Consider the following 22959-nt stretch of genomic DNA (forward strand, 5'->3'; position numbering starts at 1 on the left):
TTTTTCTCAGACCTACCATTTTAAATGGATTTTTTTAACCTACCTGGATAAACTGTTGAGGTGACTGGGTATGATTTACCTGTGCAAATGTCTGAAGTCCTCTCACAGTGCACGGTGTCTTCCCAGGCACTTTTTATCCTGCCATGTATTGAATGTGAGCGATTGGCAGGCCAATACAGGTCTGTGGAAGATTACCTGAACACTGAAAAATCTTTGATTTCAAAATAATTCCTTGCATTTTTTAAGGGATTATCTTAATTTCTTTATTTTTTTTCCTGATACTGGCTGGGTGGGGAGTGACTTTTAATCTCGGGTTCTCCGACTTCCGCCTTTTTTTTTCCCACCCCATGATCTCTGGCAGTCACAGCACACAGAAATCATGACAGAGTGTTTTTCCACAAACAAATGATAACCATAAATGAAGATTAGGGGTTATTTTGTCCTCCAGCATAACATGGTACTTGCACTGGAGGCCTTCTGCCCGCACTGGAAGGTTAAAGAGAGGACAGGTTAGTGTGGGGGAGATTTAATTTGTACTTAAATAACTGGGATATAATGGTAGAACCAAGAAAGAACACAGGGGAAGTAAGGATACATCCATGTGCGTGGTGCCTGTGCGTGGATGTGTTTTCTCAGGTTTTTTTGGGCTCACTTCAAATTGACTTCGCTGCAAATCATCCGAGTCTGAGGCTCTAAATCCCTCTTTAACACAAGAAGTGAGCACCGCGTCTGCCTTCTTCAGAGCCGAAGCCTCCAGCCCGAAACCTTTTTTTGTTGCCAGCCACGGGCAGCTGCTCAGCGTGCGCTTCTTTGCGTGCTAATTCCCTTGTGTCAGAATAAAGCTCCCGGGGTTTTGTTCTCAGGAGGGATGCGGCCGTTTGCCAGGTAAAATACCAGGCAAAAAAAAAATCCCTTAGGGGTTAAAATTGGGGAGAGCCATAGTGGTTCCTCAGCTCGGTGGCCGAGGAGGAGGACAGGCGAGCCTCCCCCTCCCCAGCGCAGGATGCTAAAGCAGCGAATAAATAGGGCATCTGTGGAGGAGGGGTTTCCTCTTCCATGCCTGCCTGGTTTCACAGCCGATCCCCTTTGCAGCTTGGGATTTGCAAGCTGAGGAATGGTTTTCTCTTGCGAACCGTAAGTGCCATCTTGGTGAGCGGCTGCGGGTTTGTTTGGGGTGGGTTCTGTTGGGCCCAGCGGGACCGGGCAGCCTTGGGCGGCGGGGGGAAGGGCACCGCAGTGCCGATGGATGCGCCGGAGCCTCCCTGCAGTTCTCCCGGGACTAATGGATGAGCGTGGGAGATGCCGCGCGTTAGCAGAGGGATATAGTGCTCAGGCACCTCTCGCTTAAAATCAGCTGTGCTCAGGGGTTGTACACCCTCAACAATGGAGATCTGCCATAACGAGACCTTTTGGACCCGCCGGCGGGGTACCGTGAGAAAAGCCTTCTCCAGCGCACCCTGCAAGCACAGCCCACTGACACGGTGCCTCTCCTGTCATCACACCAGGGCCGGGCGCTGCACGGGGAAACGTCCTGGCCTTTCAAACAAAGGCCTAAAATTTGCCTTTGACATCACCTCTTGAAATCGGGTCTTTTGTCCCTCACATGGTTAAGCTCTTCCTGCAGCTTACTGAACAAAGGTTTCTTGGCGTGCATCTCATTTGCCTTTCCCCCCTCTCCCTCGGGTTGTAAACAATCCTATCAGCTGGCAGGGCAGTTTCAGCTCCTCTTGGTGAAAAAGAAATGTAGGTAGTATCTTTTTCTGAATACGTTTGTGCTTGTGAAAGAGAGTTTGGGATTAATTTGTCAAAATGTTTTTCATACCTTCAGACACCTAAGTTTTTTGTGTTACTTATTACTCTGGTTGAGCTTTGCTGTTCCTTCTCCTGCAGCATTTGACAGCTAGAGCAATGCAATTGGCAGGCATTTTGCAATTCTTTGTTTGTGTGAATACAATTCAGTCTATCTGGAATTGCCTTTACTAGATATCTCCTGAGTAGTTACTATAAAATATTCTGTGTATTCATGAGGCTATGCAGCAATTCAGCCTGAAACAGCTTAATGCATCTCTTCTGTAGCCCAATGCTGGCATCTTCATCGAGGGTATTAAGACCCAAATCCAATCTCGAGTCAGGTCAGTTAGTCCTTCTGTTCACTTTTGCTGCCAGCTTTTAGTTATAATCTACTAGTTTTGTTCTTTTTCTGCCAGTTCTATTTCGGTGTTAAGATTAAGACATTAAGAAACTGGCTTTGTTTGGCTTATCCCAGGCAACCTATGCATCTGTCTAAGCCCTGTTTTGAATCAGGATAGCTTTTAATCTGGGCCCATTGCAAAATACAAGGAATGTTTGAATTTGTTGGGGTTTTTTAGATCATGGTGCTGTTTGTTGTATATTTTTCTTTTAGCTGTTAGCATTTTGGTTTTTTGTTCCTGGGGCCACGTTCAATGGTGGCAGGTGAGTTCTCACTGGGAAGTGAATTGTGGGATAGCCTCTCCTGTGAAGACAGCCTGAAAGAGTTGGGGTTTTTCAGCCTGGAGAAGTGAAGGAAGGCTCCAAAGAGACCTTAGAGCAGCCTTCCAGTACCTGAAAGAGTTACAGGAAAGCTGGGGAGGAATTCTTTACAAGGGCTTGTAGTACTAGGACAGTGGGTTTAAGCTGGAAGACCAGAGATTTAAGGTTTACATTAGGAAGGAATTCTTTAGTGTGAGGGTAGTGAGACACTGGCATAGGTTTTCCAGGGAGGTTGTGGTTGTTGCATCCCTGAAAGTGTTCAGGGCCAGGCTGGATGGGGCTTGGAGCAACCTTGTCTAGTGGGAGGTGTTCCTGCCCATGGATGGTGGTTGGAACTAGATGATGTTCAAGGTCCTTTCCAACTGAAACCATTCTATAAGACATTCTATATATGTATAAGGTACACCTTCATTCAGTAAGCAGTAAGTTTTATCTGTTTGAGCAAATAACTGAAAAATTACACTTTGAAGAGGAAGAATTAACAGTGGTGGTAGCCTCTTCCACCCTCTGAATCCCTGTGAGGAGCCTGTTTCCTCTGCTGTGCTTGAACCTTTATGGCTGTAAATTCACTGTGTGCTGGATGATTGGTCAGCAGGACATGGGGGGAGCTTTTGCCCCTAAGCTTGGTTGCTTGGACTCTGCACCCCTCTCCAGCTCCTAGGAGGATTGTCTTTCTGAACAAATAGTCCCTCAGGGTGCCTCTCAAAAGAGTTCATGAAGTTTTTGTCATGTAAAGAGCAGACAATTTGCAAGAACACTTGCAGTAAATGCGCCTGAGAGTGGTTGTTGCAAAATAAGACTTTTATGGATGCAATTAGTCTATTTTGTGTTTTTCTTTGAGCTGTAGCCAGAGAAATGGCAGTTCCCTGTGACCTCTTTGCAAGCTGAGGGTGCTCAAGGAGGATGCTCAAACTTCTCATCATTTCACTTGTTGCTTCAGTGCAGAGCCCTACCCTTTACCTTGCTTTATGTCTGCCAGCTGCAAGGAGCACATCAGCCTATGTAAACATCTGGGCAAGGCTGCCTTCCTATTTACACACTGCACTAGTCTGAACTTCTGTTAAGTTTTTATTCTTCTCTGGCTGCTTAGCTCAAGTTTCAGGTTAATGACCAACAGCATTAAGGATGGTTAAATTGCGGAGAAGTGTCATATTTTATGTAATAAATGAAATTACTCAATTATAATGGTGTGTCTGTAATGGTAGAAAGTATATACAAGCTTGCAGTACCACGGTGATGTTGCTTTTGAGACTTGCTTCTTTTATCAGAAGTAAAGACCCACATATTTATGGTAATGCCCATAGCTTGAGTTTTAGGGTGATGTCTAAGCCGAAGTAATGTCCTTTGTTGTAGTTTGTTTTTTGGTTTTTTGTTGGTTTTTTTTTTAATTTTATTTTGTGGGTTTTGTTGTTGTTGCAAAAAGCCCACTTGGATTCTGAAGCTGTTGCTTTTTAAAATTATTGTATATCGGTCATAGAAACATCAACTTATAATCTAATATCCCTTGGTTTTGCTTTGGCCTTCCTTGGCTTTGTTCACTTGCCTGTTATCCAATATTCAGACTGAAGAACGATTTCTTGCTATCCATGAATTTTTCTGTAGTGTAACATCAGGGTAGGAAAAGGTGGATACAGACATGAAGGGAGTGCAGGGAAGCAGAGATGATAACTGCACATGCCAGTGAACCGTGGTCTCAGCAGCTCAGCTGGGGCATCCCATGATCCCAACATGTGCATCTCTTGAAAGTCACCAGAGGGACATTTCCAGGGCACTGGTGGGTAGAATGTGCTGAGAATAAATTACCACTGGATACAGGCAGGGGCAGTGCTGGGATCTAGCCTTTCCTCCCAACTAGCCTGAAGTCATCCAGAACTAACAATGAAACGAGGCAGATGTTTTGCTCAGACTTCCTCAGGTCTGGCTCATCTGGTGGTTCTTCTGGAACTTCACTGCTGAACACAGAGGCTGTATTTGTCCTTTCTCTCCAGAGAAAAGGGTTCCCAAAGCACCTTCAGGTCTTCAGTGGGCCATGTGTCCTGGGGAGTCACAGACCCTGCTGAGCATCATGACAGAGTGGATCAAAATTGACTAGTGGGGCAGAAGCAGAGCATGGGGTGGAGAAAGAATTGGGTCTCCTGGGTACATTACTGCCAGCCCATAGCACAAGAAAGTGCTGTACAGTTACTGGAGTATGACAGTTTCATTGAGTACCACTTAGAGGCAGAACCAGGAGCAGGAAGATTCATATAGCAGCTCTTCGCTTGGGAGCCAGGTGCCTTCTGCATACAGTGTGGAACTTTGGAACAGAGCTCTGAAAAGAGCTTGTTAAGGAAAGCCTGAGCAGTTAAACTCTTTTGTCATCTGCTGTCTTCCTCTCTATCAGCTGCAGAGGAAAGCACTGATAGTGTAAAGGGGCAGAGGCAGCTGCTTTGGACTGTTGATAATATTGCCGGTAAACCATTGCAGTTCATGGAGAGATCTTGTGATCTGGATGTGTAAGACAGGTCTGATGGAAATAATGATACAGTCTTTTTTTTTTTTTTTTTTTTCCACCTTCTTTGAATTACCAAGGTCTTGATGACAGGCTCTGATAGCAGTCTGAAGTCAGATGAGATGTCACTCCAGTTTTGGGCTTTTCAGTAATTTTTGTTGGAAACTGCAATAAAGGAGAAATTCAAGGAAAGATTTGAGACCATCAGTGAGGTAGTTTAGCAAATGGGAACAAGTTGTCTAAAAGGTACCATGATGCTACATGGACAATCTGAGGGGCTGGTAAGGGGTTTTGACACAGGAATATGTTGTAAAGGCTGGAAATAAAGCAAAGTTTGTCTGTAGTTTGAGAGCTATGCTACAAACAGCTCCGAAAATGTTAATGGTCTGTGTGGTTAATTTACTTCTCTGCTGCACAACTCTCTCTAGCCATATTCTTCCTCTTCAGGATTGTTTTTTTTCATTTTCACCCACCAGGAGAGTCTGGCACAGCTCCACACATTTCAGTCTGTTTTTTAGAAGAGGTTTTAGTGTCAGGTGCTCTAAGTTCTACAGTGGCCATTGTTCAGGCCTTCTCCTCTGCCAGCATCTATTTGTCCAGGGTGTTGGTCCTGTGGTTTGGGCAAATTCTGCCTTTCTGTTGGCAGAGCAGTGCCTTTCTGATCAGGATGAGCCTTTTGGTTGCTGACGAAGACACAGAACCTGATTCCCAGCAGGAAATCCAGACCACAGATACTCATTGTAGTTAAACTGCAGTGTGTTACAGTACAAACTCCCAAGTTGACAAATGTCCATCCTCTGACTGAAGAGCTCACTGGCAGGTGAATGAGGCTGCTAAAGTTCACTCTGCTCATGTAGTTTCATCAATGAATTCACACAAGACCTTGCTGCAGCCTGTGATTTACAGGCAACAGCTTGGTGCGACAGTAAGTGCTTCATAAAGCCATGCCTGTCATCACCTTCTGCTAATACAGTTTCCACTGATTTTAGATCTTTGTAACAAGATGTTCTTCCTGGTTTGCTTAGGGTGAAGAAACTGAAGGAAACATTTGCTTTTATACAACTGTTGGACAAAAACATGAGTAATCTTCGCACCTGGTTGGCCCGGATTGAATCTGAGCTTTCCAAACCTGTTGTTTATGACATCTGTGATGACCAAGAAATCCAGAAGAGACTGGCAGAACAGCAGGTGGGAAATAGGAGCAGTCAGAGTAAATGAGCTAAAATGCTGCTGATTACAATTGTTCCTTGTTTAAAATCACCTCTTTCTTTTCCTTAGCAAGACCTTCTAACTGCTTACTTTTCCCAGCATGTTCCTGCCAAGATGCACTTCATGGAGAATTTTTTTTTGCTTGCTGTGATTTCCAAATTGTATAGACTTACCCCCACTTCTGCCTTCCCCCCTCCACCCAAGGAAAACATGAAATACCAACAGAAGCATTTTACATTTGGTAGTTTGCTCTGTTAAATACAACAGAGTTCAGAAGGGTTAGGCAGGACACAGACATTGGCAGAGTCCATGAGGATGACTTAGGCTGCCAAGGTGTGAGTGCTGGGTCTCCTGAGAAGGGACTATGAGAAACTGAAGTGCTGGGATTTGTTGTATTGCCCTCCCTTGCTCAGTTCCCCAACCTTGTGGGAGAAAGAGGATGTTTGAACTTTGGAGGGTGGTCTTGTGCAAACGGTGCCTTTGACTGCAGCCTGATCCAGTAGGGAGGCTCTGAAGATCCCCTCAGGCTTGGTGAGATGGTGTGTGAATCCTGCTGAGGCAGAAGTGTGACCCAGCCTAGCACCCTTGGGTTGAGTGCATGCAGCCATGTATCCCAGCCAGTGGTTTACAAAGGGGATGTTCAGGATCTGTGCTAGTTTTAAGGGATGGAGATGACAAAGATTAGGCACAGCTGAATGTTCTACCTATCCCAGCCAAGTGGAAGTATGAGATGAGCTGGATAGCCTTGGAGTAAATTTATCTTCCCAGCAGCCAGGGAAAGAGAAGCAACTTTCTGAACCACAAACTTGCTGGTGGAGTCAGCCGTTGCTCAGGGCTGTGCTATAAGTCAGCCCACATTCCAAGTGCCTCCCTGGGAATGACCATGGCTGTCATCTGGCCTTGATGTGAAACACAAATATTTGCCCTAAAACTGAGGATCAAGAATAAAGCTGTAAAGCATGGATGCTTTATAGCATCTGCCTTCAAGAGTACCTATGGGTATTCTTCCCATCCTTCCCATCTTCTCTCTGGCTGCTGCTTTTGTGTCTAAGGAAAGATCCCTGGGTGATCAGACCTAAGGGGTGTATTCTTTGCTGGATGATGTGGCTCTTCATCCATTCATGTCCCAGACATTGCAGGAAGGGCCAGTTCCTCTCTGTCAGGAGTGGAGATGGCTCCCACTGGCTCCACTGCAGGAGTTGGTCAAACACGAGTGCTCCTTATGGTTTCATCTTTGTTGTGAATGGTCATATAAAAACCAAGGAAATATTTTCTCCCAATCCAAACCTTTTGCATTGTCAAAGCCTGTGACAAATTGCCAGGCAGAGGAATGTGGCCACAAAGGAATTGTGTCCAAACTAGTTTATTTTTATTATGAGCATTCAAGCTCCAGCTTGCTCTAAGAGCCATCATTTGCTGCTCAGAGCTGCTTAGTGCTTTGTTGTTGGGATTCTGTTTCAACCATTGACCTCTGGGCACCTTCTCAACTCCTTCTACTGTAACCTTTTAGCAGGCTGAGTATGAGAAGGCTGCTGACTAAAAAGACCACTGTGAAAAAAAAAAAATCCTCTTTTGCTCTGCATTATAGAAACCTTTAGCTGAATGCAACAAGTAAAAAGATCTTTCCTAGGTTTATCTGAACAACTCTTCCAGCAAAAGCAGTGATGGGTGAACACTGTGCCCTACAGGCTTCTTTTATTTGACATCCATGACTGGAAAAGGTGTACCTGTTCAGTCTTGAATAATGACATTTAAAAACATTGTGCACTCCCAGAGATGTTTTATGGCATGTCAGTTCAAATAAAGGATGAAGATTAAAACAAGAATATTAATTCTAAGATTTCAGAGCTGTTCCACTAACTCAGAAGTCTAGCAGCATGTAGTCTGTTTAAGCTTTCTTGGCAATGCTGTGCAGAGCTGAAGGAAAAGGACCTTTTTGGGCTCAGTGTGTGTTCCTGGCCACAATACTTAGTTTGTTGTGTTTGTGTCACAGTAATACAGGCAGGTGCTTTCAAAAAAGAGCTTGGAAGACAGCAAGGATTCTGCGTAGGGTTATTCTGTGAACCCAGGCATGACCAAAAGCGATGAGATCAGTTCAGCAACATTGCCACAGTACAAGGAGAGTGGATTTGTAAAAAATCTGTGGTCCAAATTCTCATTTTCACTAAAACAACTCTTAAGTCCTGTGTAACTGAGTGAATTCAGAAGATTGTCCACAGGTGCCAGTAGTGGGGTAGAGCTTCCCTCAGACATGTAACACCAGTACTGTTGTGAGCTGATAGGAGACACTGTCATCTTGGACAGTCAGAATTAATAAGCATTTGTTTATGGTGTGTGTAAGGTTTGGATTTTGAATGCATATTAAAATTGTCCAGAGTGTTAATGAGAAGATGGAGCTTTCACTGAGAAACCAAAGCTGGACAATCCCTGCTGGAATGGCTTTTCTGTCCTGACCTGTCAGCCTGTCAGCTGCACAGCTCATGCTGCAAGGCTGTTTTATAAAGCTAAAAAAGCTTTTCCTGACACATAGATTGCTCTTTCCCCATCCTCTACAGCATTAGTCTGAAACCCAGCCATGTGTGTTTCCTGCTACTCAAACTATTTTTTTTCCAATGGCAGGATCTGCAGCGAGACATAGAGCAGCACACTGCAGGGGTGGAATCCGTGTTTAATATCTGTGAAGTCCTGCTGCATGATTCAGATGCGTGTGCAAATGAGACAGAGTGTGACTCCATCCAGCAGACAACCAGGAGTTTGGACAGACGTTGGAGAAATATTTGTGCCATGTCAATGGAGAGGCGAATGAAGTAAGTCTCTTTTTCAGACTCCTCGTACAGAAGCCTGAGGCTGCATTTTGAAGAAGCACTGTAGCTTTTGGCACAAGCTGAATGTTGAACAAGATGAAAATAAATCCCAAGGTAATAGTTAGCGTGGATAAATCTTCTTCATTTTTGCATCTACCTCTCAGGATTGAGGAAACCTGGCGTCTATGGCAGAGGTTTTTGGAGGACTATTCTCGCTTTGAAGATTGGCTGAAATCGTCTGAAATGTTAGCAGCTAAGCCTAATTCTTCAGAGGTTTTGTACACCCATGCAAAGGAGGAGCTGAAGAAATTTGAGGTGAATTTTTGAACATGATCTTTTCATGCTTAGCACCATCCTGAATGGTCAGACTGCTAAGTACGTCTTGTCTGTGTGAAAGGCCTGGATCACTGAAAACCTCCAGTTGGGTTCCTGTGGTCTAGAGAACATAAATAATTTGGCCAGTGTCTGGCTGCTAAGGTCTGGCTGACTTATTTGTCTCCAGAACTTTTTTGTCAGTGTTCTGATACAAAAAAGTCCTGCTCATAAGTTAAAGATGGGCCCTTTATAGGTGCAAGATCTGGGTAGATACAATTACGCATTTGGCAGGTCTGTTTTAAAGAGGAAGGCATCGTCATCTCTTTGCTGGATAGAGTCCTCCAGAGCCTTTCTCTTTTCCAGCAAGGGAACTTAGTTCCTTGGTTTGCCTTGCAGGCATTTCAGAGACAAATTCACGAACGCCTCACTCAGCTGGAGCTGATCAACAAGCAGTACAGGCGCCTCGCCCGCGAGAACCGCACTGACTCAGCCAGCAAGTTGAAGCAGATGGTGCATGAAGGCAACCAGCGCTGGGATAACCTCCAGAAACGAGTTGCTGCCATTCTGAGGAGACTCAGGGTAATGAGTGGTGATGGGGTGAGATGGTGAGGAGCACTCGGAGATTTCTGTAGACATTGGCCAAGGGCAAAACATGTACCAGAGGAACTGTCCTGAGCTGGGTTTAGTCTTAAGTTACCCACTGGTAGGAATACAAATTTGGAAATGTCACCACATTCATGGCATAAGTGTGTCATTTGTAGATGGGCTCTTGGTAGTTGAAGCAGCATAAGGGAAGAAGGGGTGCAAATTATGGAAGCTCTATTGTGGGCCTTAATACTCCTCTCCCACTCTCCTCACATCTAGTCTTGTCATCACTGGATGCGCTTGTGTGCTCTCACTGTTCCATAAATAAGAGGCAAGGGTGCAAATGAGCCCCAGTGCAGATAGGGTTTGAAATTCACAACCTAGCTCTCCGTTATCTATGGGTAGATACTCTGTGCTGTGCCATGGTGGAAACTTGTACCTGCCTGATTTTTAAAAGCAGCAGTGCCATAGCAATTGACAGGGAAAACTATTGGATCTCAGAGTCAGATCCCAGAGACTGTGGGAGAGCTGCTGGGGTTTCATCTCTGTAGTTAGGAGGAGTAGTGTTTTATGAAGTTACATGGTCCCCTTCTTGGTCAGTAAATCCCCAGGGAGAACTGAGGCACTGCAAGCTGCATGTCTGTTATCAGCTTCTGTGAGAGATTGCAGCACAGAGTGCACCTCCTGGCTTCCATACCAAATGCTGCATTATTACTTAGTCATGCTTATCCTTGACCAAGCTTCTGCATTGATTTACTGTTTCTGTTGTCACAGTTATAATTACTTTTGTTGGAAAGGGCTTCCTTTGCCTGTCCTCTCAACTTCGGTCAAATCAAATGTTAAACCAGAGTCCCATTAACTGTTGCACTGGTTTAATGATGTCCAAGAAGGTGCACACTGTGGAAGCAAGTGTGTCAAAGCACCTTGCACTGCTGAAGTTTTATTGCCTCTCCCTTAGAAGCAGTGCATGAACATCAGACACTTTGCTCCAGCATCACTGCAGGAAGGGGATAGGTTTGTACATGACACGCTGCCATTTGTGCCCTGAAGGCCTTCAAGCTGAACAGCAGCTATGAAACTAAACAGAGTTTTCAGAGGGCTCCTGTGACCATCTCCTGCAGTAGCTCAGGTCATATAACCCTGGCTCCCTTCTTCCCCTGAATTCAGCACTTCACCAATCGGAGAGATGAGTTTGAGGCAACGAGGGAAAGCATCCTTGTGTGGCTCACAGAAATGGACCTCCAGCTGACAAACGTGGAGCATTTCTCAAAAAGTAACTTTGATGACAAAATGCGCCAGTTAAAGGTACGGATCACTTGAAAGCAGTTTCTTACTGTAGCCCTGATGCTATTGGGCTGCCCTCTCTTGACAGAATCATCTCCTTTGCTAGAACTCAACAACAGAAAAAACAGCACAGGTCCGTGAGGCTGTATTGGTTTCAAGAGACCAGTGATTTGTTAAGACTTAGACTCTGACTCAATATTAAACTGTACAGGATTCAAATTCAGGTTGAGTGCTCAAGCTCAGTTCTGTTCTGCCCTTTTCTCCTAACACAAGAGTCAGTGACAGTGGTATCTGGCCTGGGAAGCAGCACATGGAGGTTCACAGTAACACCTACAGTCCTAAATCCATGTATTCCTTCCTGGTGAGAATTTTTTTGCAGTAAGGGATGTTTAGATGTAATTCTTCCTCTTTCTGTTTCAAACAGGGTTTCCAGCAGGAAATAACACTGAACACCAATAAGATAGACCAGCTCATTGTTTTTGGGGAGCAGTTGATTCAGAAGAGTGAGCCTTTGGATGCCATCCTGATAGAAGATGAATTGGAAGAACTTCACAGATACTGTCAGGAAGTGTTTGGCCGAGTTGCTCGGTTCCACCGAAGACTGACTTCAAAGCATCCTGTAAGATGCAGCAGTTGTTTTGGTGCTTTGGCAAGATTTTGGTGTTTGAACTGACTGCCATGCTCACTGCTTATCCCTCTAGCAGCCTGACTGAATGGTTTGATCTCCAAGGGGTCAGGAGCTCCTTAGTACTTGTGCCAGCTTTGCTGAATTTTTGTCACCTGTCTTGTCTCCCCATGTCTCTTGTGTTGGGTCTCCATCTGCAGAATGTGGATAGCAGTAACTGACAGGGTTAATAGGCAGTAGCAATCAGAGGACTTCAAAAGATTTTTGGTGGGTTTAGTATCACTTTTTCTTCTTTAGTGTCAATAACATACTTGTGAGGATTGTTTTGGCAGAAGAGGAAGGAGGCAGAAGTGATGCTTCCCTTTCATTTTAGGCAATGGTCTTCCAGTAGTGTAGCTGAATGCAAAATTGTTCCCAGTAGTAGTGTGAGGCTTAATCATAATTAGGTAGTGCAGATCTATTGTAAATCTAACAAATATGAATAATTGTTACTTCTTTCTAGGGACTGGATGATGAAAAAGAGACCTCTGAAAATGAGGCAGATTTAGAAGACTCTAGAGAAGTCCAGAACGACCCGTGGCATAAGAAGGGAATCAGTGAGGGGCCCTCTTCTCCACAGTCCCTCTGCCAGCTTATGCCCCCTTCTCAAGGTCATGAAAGATCAGGCTGTGAAACCCCTGTCAGTGTTGATTCAATTCCACTCGAGTGGGATCACACAGGTGATGTGGGAGGTTCTTCCTCTCATGAAGATGAAGAAGAAGCAACATACTACAGTGCTCTGTCAGGTGAGAACCATTTGCAGCTCTTTGTTTTGACATGGACATCTGCAGGATGTCCCTGTGTGGGAAGGGAGGGGGATGGAGGTCTTGCCCCCATGTTCTTGGTTGGTTTTCGAGGGCTTTTAATAGATGCGAGCAGTCTCATCTCTTAGATCTCTTGGTGAAGGAAATTGTCTAACCCAAGCTTATATTTCCAGAAGTTAGGTTTTTAGAGATCTTGCTTTGTACGAATGTTTGATGAAAATAGCACCAATAACTTACTTTGTTCTTTATCTTTGCTGTTCCCTCATTGTTTTGAATAGTTGGAAAATAGTGAGGAAAATGACATTATTCTTTTTTCAGATGTAGAAATCACTGAAAATCCTGAGGCATATCTTAAAATGACCACAAAAACTTTGAAAGCATCTTCTGGTAGGCACCTGCTAATGCATGTGTCTGAACATGGCAATCTCCCTGTGCTGCACGCTATATTCCTCAACCTCTCTCATATGTAATGTCTGACTTCCTGCCTTGTGTGGGCACCATGTCTCATCCTGTCATGGTGTTCTTACGCTGCAGTACTCACATGTACATCACAAAGCAGTCAAGAACATACCATTTAGGGTTTGCCTGGTAAATGCCGAGGTGGTTCATGTGCATTTTATTACATTGATTCAAAGTCTTTTGGTACTTTCTTGGTGGTTTGCTCTGGGTAGTATCACTTTTTGGTGGTTCTGATTTTGATTTCATAGTTACTGAACTAAATAGTTCCAACTCTGCAAGTATTTTTTGTGGTTTCTGCATTACAGGACCATGTGTGTCCTGTTTGTTAAATCCAGAACAAATGTTCTGCGAATCAGGACATGTCTATGCTTCTCCCTACTGAAATGTGTTCCAGATGTGTGATAGGATTGTTGAGATGCAAGCTCTACAAAACCACAGTGCAGCCTCTTCCTTTTATTAGTTGAATACTTAACACCTGTATTCAAGCATTTTCCAGAAGAAAACAGAATGTCCCATAACTGCATGGCTCTCATCTCATTACCCTTGAAACACTCGATGTTTTGCAAATGTGCATGCTTTGCAAGGAAAGCTGCAAAACTGTCATTTTTATGCCATAACTTGATGCCATTTTATTCAGAATGCTTTCTAACTTGATACAAAGCAAGAGCATCCTTATGAAGACTGCATTTTGCAGTCATGGAATAATTTGGCTCTTGTTTTTTTCAGGAAAGTCTGTGGGAGAAGCTCATGCTTGGCATTCTCCAGATAGCCCAGTCTGCAGGAAACACCGATACAAACAGGCAGAGATGGCTGGAAATGTGTTGTCTGGTCCAGAGACAAGTACTCCCTATAAGCCAGACTATGTGAGTTGGAGGCTCTGTGGGCACTGAACCTGTACTACACAGCCTGTTTGTTGCTCCTGTGTAACTCTATCCTCTTCCCTTCTCCATCATCAAGGAGAAGATCAGGCACAGGGGGAATGTTCACTTTATGCAAACTTAGACATTATTTCTAGTGGCTCAGGTAGCCAGTGAGAGTCTCTGTTGGCTAGAAAAGATTCTTCACAGCAATTCAGAACAACCATGTTAGGCTCCTGATCCAAATCACTGCCTGAAGGGACTTCCTCTGTTGTCATAGGACAAGTCTAGGAGTATTTAACCTTCTCCAAGGAGAGGGTGTGAATCCCCTCCCTTGCCACGTACTGACTTTCGTCCCTTTCCTAAGCAGACCAATCTGGAGGGGACATTTCTAGAATGCAACCCACCCTTTAGTCTGCCTCTGGGCACTATAAAATGTGCCCAAATGGCTATTGTTCATTGCTGCCTCAGCCTGGGTGGGTGGTTGCCAGCCATAGCTTCCCCAGCAGCTGCCAGGCCCATTGGATCTGGAGCAGCTGTCAGTGATCTTCAGGCAGAACAGGGTACTGGTATCTGGATGCTTTTGTCATCATGAATCCAGTCTACCTCCTACTCCAACAAAGAGTGTCAGCAAACCATACATACACTGCTGGTACATGTAATACAAAAGCAGTTAATTTGCTGTGTCCAGTCTTGTAGTAATTAACATCACGCTGGTGTGTGTATACTGAGAAGGCACAGAGAAACAACAAAGATGCAGGAGCCCATTGCTAAATCTGACATGTAAGAGCTCAGCAGCAGCCTAGCAGCCCCAAAATAACACAAACAGAGCTTGACATTTGACAGCTTTAACCTGCTGAGCTCACCCACCAAAATGTCATTCCAGGTGAAGCAGCTCAGCTCTGCAAGCAGCAGCAGCATCGACAAGGAAAAAATTACATCTGCAAACATGAGTGATGAAGAACCCCAAGATGACCAAGAGCTTGTGAATATAGCAGATGAAGAGAAGCAGCCAGGTACATAGCATTAGGGGGGGCTTTGGTGCTGTTGTGTTTGTCTTCTGACAAAGTAGAGATGGCACAAAAGCAGCACATCTCCTATAGGAACAAAACAGAACTAAAACACCATCCTCTAAGTTAAAACATTTTGCTAAGTTTTACTGAGCTGCCTTCTCACATGATAGTGTCCAACCCATCTTTGCTGTTCTCAGCATTTTCTGCTAGAATTGAGGGTTTTCTCATTCATAATATACTTCCAACTCTGCTGGAAAGTATCACTTTCCTGTGATACTGAATACTTCGGAGACTTTCTGTGAGATTTCAAACCAAAGAAGTGTGCCCCATTGTCTAAAATACGACTGCTATTCTCAGTTATTGGTATTCCATATAACAAGAAGCTACAGCTCCCATTTCCAGAAATGCTGATAATGTATTCTGTTCTTCACCATCTTCTCTGGTCCCTTCTTGCAAAGAGGCCAACAAGCTGGTTCTCTTAACCTTTTAGGACTTCCTTCCCAGCTTCAGGTGCTCAATATTATAATACCACATCTGTACTTCAACCCCAAATGTGAATCAAGTGATAAAAACAGAACTGCAGCTTTATGCAGTTTATTTGTGTCTCTGGCCTCACAAATGGACCTGGGTTGGGTTTGGGGTGAGTAGCAATGCCTCTGTGAAGGGCTTAGATGTGCTTCAAGAAGTAGTGTTAGTGATTGCACAGGTGGCATCTCCATCTCCTTTAGCACTAGTGAAATGCAAACCCAAGTCCAAAATACTTGATCTTACTTTGTCCCACGGTGAATTTGGGTATCTACCAAGTCACAAGTGAATTCATTGAATTCCATGGCCTTAGATTTGGTCCATTCTTCCAAGTGTATTAAAATATCTTCAATTAATAAGATTAAAATCCTGTATAGCACTATTATATGGGTACCTTGACCAGTAGGATGAAACCTACAGGCTGCAGAGTATCAAGAAAAAAACTGTCTGGGGTCACAGTAGTACTTCTTTGCAAAACTAGTAGCAATTGTTTGACCTTGAGTAAACCGGAGAACAATATACTTGTAAAACTCCTTGCATCTGTTTTACACACTTTTCACCTCACTAAGGATGTAAACACTTGTTGTTTGCAGGCATTATTGATAGGTGGGAACTCATCCAAGCTCAAGACCTCAGAAATAAACTCAGGATGAAACAGGAATTGCAGCAGTGGCAGCAGCTGAACTCAGACCTCAGTGATGTCTCTGCCTGGCTTGCTAGAACTGAGGAAGAGTTGAAAGAGCTGCAAAAACTGAAACCTCCAACCAGCATGCAAGTGTTGGAACAAAGGGCCAAGAAATTGAAAGTGAGTTCTGGCATTCTGGGAAGTGGGATTTCAAGCTGCAGTGCTTTTTATCATTGTCCTTGTGGTCTTAGGGTCTGTCACAGCATGAATACTAATAACAATGTGTGTGTGCTGCAGAGGAGCTGAGCTGTTTCCAGCTAAGAGGACTGAAGAGGGTAGTTAAGCAAGGTCCTTCTAGAAGTCTTCATATGTATAGATCTGCAGGCAGTGTTCCTGGGTACGAAAGGCAGCCAGGCTGAAATAAAAACCTCTTCCTTTCTGCTTTCTTGCAGGGGCACTTTATTTCTTCTCTCTCAAACAAAACTTTCAGCCTCAAACCTCTCTTTCAAGCCTTTTGGTTTAGAAAAGAAACATGGAAAACAAGTGAAATCACGAAGGCTTAAGACTCCCCACGTTCCTACAATCAGTCCCTGTACTGGGGGATTGGGTATTTTGAGCAGTGCTGTTGGCATTTTTATCTTGTTCTGAGCTTTACCTCTTCTGTAAAATGAGAAGCAGACTGAAAATCAGCTGGGTCTACAGGCAGCAAAATCTAGGCTGTTGGTTTTGGTTTTTTAATATGAATTAGTGGAGGAGGGGTGGTTTGTGGCTCCAACAAGGAGACTGAGAATATGGTGTTTGCAAAGAATCTGAGCTCTGAATAGCACCTGTGTCCTAAAGTTGAAGGGGATACATAATTTCAAGAGGTCTAGTTGTTTTTTTTTCTTTTTTCTTTTTTTTTTTTTTGGGTGCTTTAGCCTAAACCTTTACAATTCAAGAGTAAATACCATGTAGTGGCCTATGGGAGTATTTGTGCAAGTGTAAGGAAAAAAGACAGCTCAGAGCAATGAAGGGCAGATGTGAATAAAGCCATAATGCCTGCAACTTAAGGGAGAAGAACAGGCCCAGCCTGGTTTGTTTCCTTCAAAATTAAGGGGTTTGCTTTAAAAAATGGTAAAATATCTTTCAAAAGGCCACCTCTCTTGAGACATTCCTTAGCAGTATCTGAACACTCAACAGATTCAAACTGCTTTCCCCATAGCTGTGGCTCTTCTGCAGGTATTTTTCTTGAAAATAAGCAAGATGGTTTTCATCATTCATAGAAGTTCCTACTATTTTTTTTCTACCAGGACATGCTTAAAGCATTTGATAACTACAAGGCAGTGGTGCTTTCCATCAACCGGAGCAGCTCAGAATTCCAGAAAGCAGACAGCCCAGAGTACAAAGAGCTTCAGAACAGCCTTCGGAAGGTGAACTTGGACTGGGAGAAAGCAACTCGTGCATTGGACAGCTGGAGGAAAGGTTTACATCAAGCCCTACTGAATTGCCAGGTGCATGCCCCATGCCATTTTATAAGGGAAATCTTTAGGGTTCTACTGAGGGGATTGATAAGGGGAGAGACAGGGGAGTAATTCTTGCACATCTGTAGAAGGGCTGCCTCGAGTCCAGGACATGTAATTTTCCTAGAAGCTTAACACTTGGCTTTAAAGGGTTTGGTAAAAATATCTTTGAACAGGATAATACCCTTTTATTACATAGGAGGAATAATTTAATTAGGAATTAAATTCCTAATTTATTTCCTCGCTAACCTGGAATTTGCCTCACTAACCTGGAATTTCTTGTTGGCTCTGTCTCATCTGGGCTGGTTGGTTGTTTGTAGGCAAAGCCAGGTGAGAGCACTGCAGAAGTCTTTTTTCCCTCATGCACCAATCCTTTGTTTCTCTAGGACTTCCATGATCAGAGCCAAAGCCTAATCCTGTGGTTAGCAAGTGCTGACAGCCGAAGGAACGGAGCACAAATCACAGATCCCAATGCTGACCTCAGTACAACACTGGAATGCCAAAAGGAGCTGATGGTAAGTGTAGCCTTAACTGCAGCACCTCAGCTCCCTCAGTGAGTCAGTAGCTCTCACCAGTAGATGAAGAGCAGTGTGTTTAATCATCAAGATGTCTACAGCATATCCTGGAACCTGCTGTATTCAGGCATGTGGCTGGTTTCTGCAATGGACTCAGAGACTGTCTGAGTGAGGCATTCTTTTCTGCAATTAGACATCATCATTCAGTTCCTAATCAACAGCCTTTATGCTGAAGTAAGACTTCCAGTCTCCAAGATGTAATGTCTTTTCCAGATGGATTAATTACCGCTGGACTATTTCTAGATGTTAGTTCAAGCAGGTACCACCAGTCTCCTCGAGAGCCCTTCATTTCATCTGTGGCTGTAACAGCCATTTCTTTGTATTGAGGGTCCTCAGGCAGGTTGAGTTGTTCTTTAGAATCTTCCAGAATTCCTCCATTTATGAGAACAATCATCAAGTTGAGAGTAACAGTCTGTTGCACTGCTTTTTTTTGTTTGTCCTAAGCAACTGGAGAAAGAGCTACTGGAACAGCAGCCTAAAGTAAACTCACTCCAAGAACTCACTTCTTACCTGCTACTGAAATCCTTTGGTGATTACATAGAAGCTGATGAGAAGGTCTATGTAATTGGAAAGAAACTGAAACAGCTTCTTGAACAAGTTTCACATGACTTGAAAACAGTACAAGCAAAGCTGGTGAGTTGGAGTTTCAATATTTTTCCATGGCTCTTTGTTATCAAAAAGTAACAGGAGTTTATTATACCTTAAGAGTAGATGTACTTCTAAGAGACCAGATAAAAACTTGAGTACTTGCACCACAAGTTGAAAAAAGAACAATTAAGTCTGGCAATAAGCATCACAAGGCTTGTACAGTAGAGATTTGGGTTGCCTGGAGAGGTTGTGCAGTCTCCATCCTTGAGGAGCTTGAAGAGCAGACAGGATAAAACCTGGAGTAAGGCTTTTGGTCTGCCCTCACAGCTTTGCTTGGAGGATGAGGCTGGACTAGATGGACTTCCTGCCATCCCTTCCATCCTGAACCATCCTGTGATCCATACCCAGTATGAGGTTAGGAGTGTGTAGTGCACACACAGGAGTTGTAGTTCACAGCAATAGGCTGCTTATCCTGAGAGCTGTCAGAGGTATTTTCAAGTTAATACCTGCACACACCTGTAGCATGGTCAGTCCTTTGGGCTTATTTCCTTATGATGAAGAACTGGAACATCTCCTTTTGCATCTAGAGAGGCCATAGGCTGTGCACCTACAAAAAAGCAATGAAAGATCCTCTTGGCATTTCATCTGTTGTGTTTGGCCTGCATTTGAAAATGAAAGGTGTGGTTATCTTTTAGGGTAACAGTGCATTCTTGCTAGTTCCTGATGACTTGGACTCAGGAGTCTATAATACAGTTGCAGAAGAATCCAGCCCTGCTCTGGAGAAGGTAAGTGGTTTTTTCCATTGTTTTACTTTGGGCATAAAGCACCTTTTGACATATTTATACTGAAAGTTCCTCAAACGTAATCTACTTTTAGATGCATGTACCTTTTTAAAGAATTGACAACTGTACTTTAAAGTCTACAACTGCCTTTAATGAGAAAGAGAAATTCTTTGTAGTTTCTAAACCTGGATACTAAAAGTAATTTTTCTCAACAGATCACTGCAAGGAGAACTTCTAATGGCAGAAAGAACAGCAGCAGCAGCAGCACAAGGTATTGTTCTATATTCACTTGATCTCCTGAAGGACAGTGAAAATGGCAGAGGCAAGCTGAGTGCCAGCAGAAGACCTGGGCAGCCATTCCTCACAGGGTGACAGGAGGTGGAGATGACTGCTGCTACCTGGAATGTCTCCTCCACCTGCCAGCTCTGGGCTGCACCTTGGTGAATGGTTTTCCTGTAGCACTCCTGCTCCCAGAGCTCTGCACCAAAGCACCCCCCTGGATTCTCTTTAAACTCTTGAGAGATAATTCTTTTGTGCCAAATGGGGGAATATTTGCATTTTAAATCTTCTTTGATTCTACCAGCATATCTGAAAAACCAAAATTGCAGCTTAGAGCCACTTAGTGCAGTATGGCCAAAGGCAGAACTTCAGCCCCAGGACACTGGGGTCTGTTGAAAGGATAGATCTCACTAATGCCAAGGCAAGCATGAGCCTCATCAGTCAGAACAGACCTCAACATGTATTTCCAGTGTTTCGTGTGTTTACTGGGAAAACTGAAGTTTGCATCTGAAAACAGTACAAAAACCAGCTGACCTCTGCTCTCTCAGGGGGGTTTGACTCCATGTTCTCTAGTGGTCCCTTCAAAACCCTAACATTCTTTGATTCTGTGTGACTGAGCTGCTCCAGAGAAATGCTTCTTCTTCTTCTGTAGTAAGGACAGCAAACCCAAGCCAGCACGTGGCTTCCTTCCCCCTGAGCAGTCTTGCACACTTTCAAGCTGCAGATGAAATCTTTGATGTGCCAAGCATTTTCCTGTAGATACACAGCCCTGGGTCTTGGAGGGATAGAGGGAACCCTACGTGAGGGAGGTAAAGCTATGTGTTTAAATTGAACTCTCAAATGCTCTTTTTTTCCATTTTTTTCTTCTTTTCAGAGGTGAAAGCCATCCACAAACTGTTCAAAGAATTCCTCGGTCTCCCTCCTTCTTTTCCCGTGTCCTACGAGCAGCTTTACCTCTGCAGATGTTCTTTCTATTGATTTTACTTCTGGCTTTCATGATTCCATCTTCTGAGGATGACTACAGCTGCACCCGGGCAAACAACTTTGCCCATTCTTTCTATCCCATGCTGCACTACCCCAATGGGCCTCCACCAACGTAGGCAGCAGCCACGACTCATAAGTTACACCAACTCTCACTCTCTGCGGTGCTTTTTTCCATGCTGCTACCAAGCAGTAGCATTGTGTAATTAAATAAACACTTGTCTTATGTTTGTTCTCCAAACGAGCCACTACAGCACCCCTTTATCCTAGGAATCCCTGTCACAGGGTATGTGTTGAATTTCACGTCTCAAAATGTATATCTTGACAAAATTTGAGCATTTTTGTATGGAAACCAAAATTTTTCTATAGATTTTTAAACTGTAAGCAACACACTTTATACTTTGATGCAATAGATCAACTTTTTTATAGATGCAGTGCTCTTTAGTCTGCAAGCTGATTGATTACTGAGTTATTAGGTACAGAACCTACATCACAGTAATCTTTAACACAACAGTCTCTCTCATGTTAGCAAGGCAAATAAGTTGAAGAACCACTTTGCTGAAAATGAGCACTGCACACACTTCACATTACCTTCATGTTATTGTAGTCACTTGGTGGAAACAAAAAAAATTACATCTTTTTGGCCCTTTGTTACCATATTTTATTCATCTAACTTGTTCAATAAAAGGATGCACATTTTTTTTTTGTTCTACATGTAGTGTCTTGAGTGGTCAGTACTGCTGTGTTGTCCTTTCATAGCCACCTTTGAAATAAGAAATTGTTGCTTTGCATGGAAATGGTTTATTATGCACATATTTTCTAGATGAACAGGATTCTTTAGACTGTGATGTAGACACATGATGTAATGACTTTTTTAATGAACGATTTTATATTGTACAGTATCTTGGGAGAGAGTTGTGCATTTTTTATAAACTTGATCTTGAAACGAAACTGATACTTGGGCAGTGGCTACAGCAACACTGTGTACAGTCAGCATTACCATTGACTCTTTGTTGTACAGCCTGAGAACTGTCATTACAAGTCTGACAGTGTCTGCAGGGCCTGTCAGGGTGTCCAGGGAGGGGAAATCAGCTGTTGGTTCCAACAGTGCTGACCCTCCCACACTTCCTGAGCAAGGCAGCCCAGTGGGCTCAGCATAGAGCAAGCAGTGGAAACGTGGAGCACTGTGAGACAAGTGGTTGGAGACTCTTCTGAAGGGTATGAAGATACCTATTTCCCAATCTGACCCACTCCCAAAGAGGTCTGCTGCTCTACTCCTGACAGACTGCCATCCCATGAGCATGAGCAACCTCACTTCTTGAGGACACAAGGTCTTGTTTTATATTTTCTTGTGTTTGAAATCTTCCTATATACAGACTGTACCTTAACACCAATGTGGTTAGATGACACAGGCATGACTTTGTAAAATCTGTATTATTTGCCCCTGCAATTCTAAGGGAGAGCAGGAAAGCTGATTGATAGGACTGGCATTTGGGAGGAGGTTGTCAAGTCACCGAATTGGACTGAGAGAAGCTGACTAGAGAGAAGAAACAGAACTTCTCTAAATGAGGTGGGCTGGTGTGGGACCAGGAGCTCTGAGGGGATGGGGAATCTTCTGTCTTTAGTTTTCAGTAACATGTTTAGAGTACCTCTTTATGGCTTTGTTTGTGAGGCTCCATCTGTCCATATTCTTGTAGGAAGCCTATCTGGGGAACAGCACACGATTTACTTTTCATGGGGAATACTTTGCTGAGGGATCAGGGTTAAAGATAAGGCTGAGACTGGTGGTATCATAGTGGGGGTCTGCTACACACCCCCTGATCAGGGGGTCTTCATGGGGCATTTCAGCCACCCCAATATCTGCTGGAGGGACATCACAGCAAGGCACCAGCAGTCCAGGAAATACCCAGAATGCATTGACAGCAAATTCTTTTTCCAAGTGGTAGAGGACCCAAGAACAAGTCTGCTGCTGGACCTCACTCTTGCTAACAAGATTGGGCTGGCAGACACCGTGAAGCTTATGGGGGACAATGTGAAGTAATCATTCAACAAATGGATGCAGATTTGTTTTGTTTTATATGTAGGGTTTTAGTGGTCCTTTTACACCACCTTTGAAGTATGAAAGTCACTTTGGGTGGAAATGGCTTAA

General features: G+C 43.8%; 1 protein-coding gene across 5 annotated transcripts in view; it reads left to right on the top strand.

Annotated features, from left to right (window-relative positions):
* The window catches only part of LOC139796858 (nesprin-2-like), a 178812-nt gene extending 157100 nt beyond the window's left edge, over positions 1-21712 (top strand). For 2 of the 5 annotated variants that reach the window (XM_071745335.1, XM_071745337.1), the window contains exons 102-118: positions 6028-6190; positions 8831-9018; positions 9180-9330; positions 9727-9909; positions 11083-11220; positions 11624-11818; positions 12327-12609; positions 12946-13014; positions 13813-13949; positions 14830-14959; positions 16075-16286; positions 17396-17596; positions 17992-18120; positions 18625-18813; positions 19464-19553; positions 19766-19821; positions 20704-21712. In XM_071745335.1, coding sequence (XP_071601436.1) covers positions 6028-6190; positions 8831-9018; positions 9180-9330; positions 9727-9909; positions 11083-11220; positions 11624-11818; positions 12327-12609; positions 12946-13014; positions 13813-13949; positions 14830-14959; positions 16075-16286; positions 17396-17596; positions 17992-18120; positions 18625-18813; positions 19464-19553; positions 19766-19821; positions 20704-20929 — 2740 coding nt within the window. In that variant the 3' untranslated portion in view covers positions 20930-21712. Of the gene's footprint in view, positions 1-6027; positions 6191-8830; positions 9019-9179; positions 9331-9726; positions 9910-11082; positions 11221-11623; positions 11819-12326; positions 12610-12945; positions 13015-13812; positions 13950-14829; positions 14960-16074; positions 16287-17395; positions 17597-17991; positions 18121-18624; positions 18814-19463; positions 19554-19765; positions 19822-20703 lie in introns of those variants that run through there. The other 3 variants (XM_071745336.1, XM_071745338.1, XM_071745339.1) reach the window with 2 other exon arrangements.
* Positions 21713-22959: the final 1247 nt, after the last annotated feature.

Source organism: Heliangelus exortis, chromosome 5 (genome assembly GCF_036169615.1).
Source record: "Heliangelus exortis chromosome 5, bHelExo1.hap1, whole genome shotgun sequence".
In the NCBI taxonomy this organism is placed as follows: Eukaryota; Metazoa; Chordata; class Aves; order Apodiformes; family Trochilidae; genus Heliangelus; species Heliangelus exortis.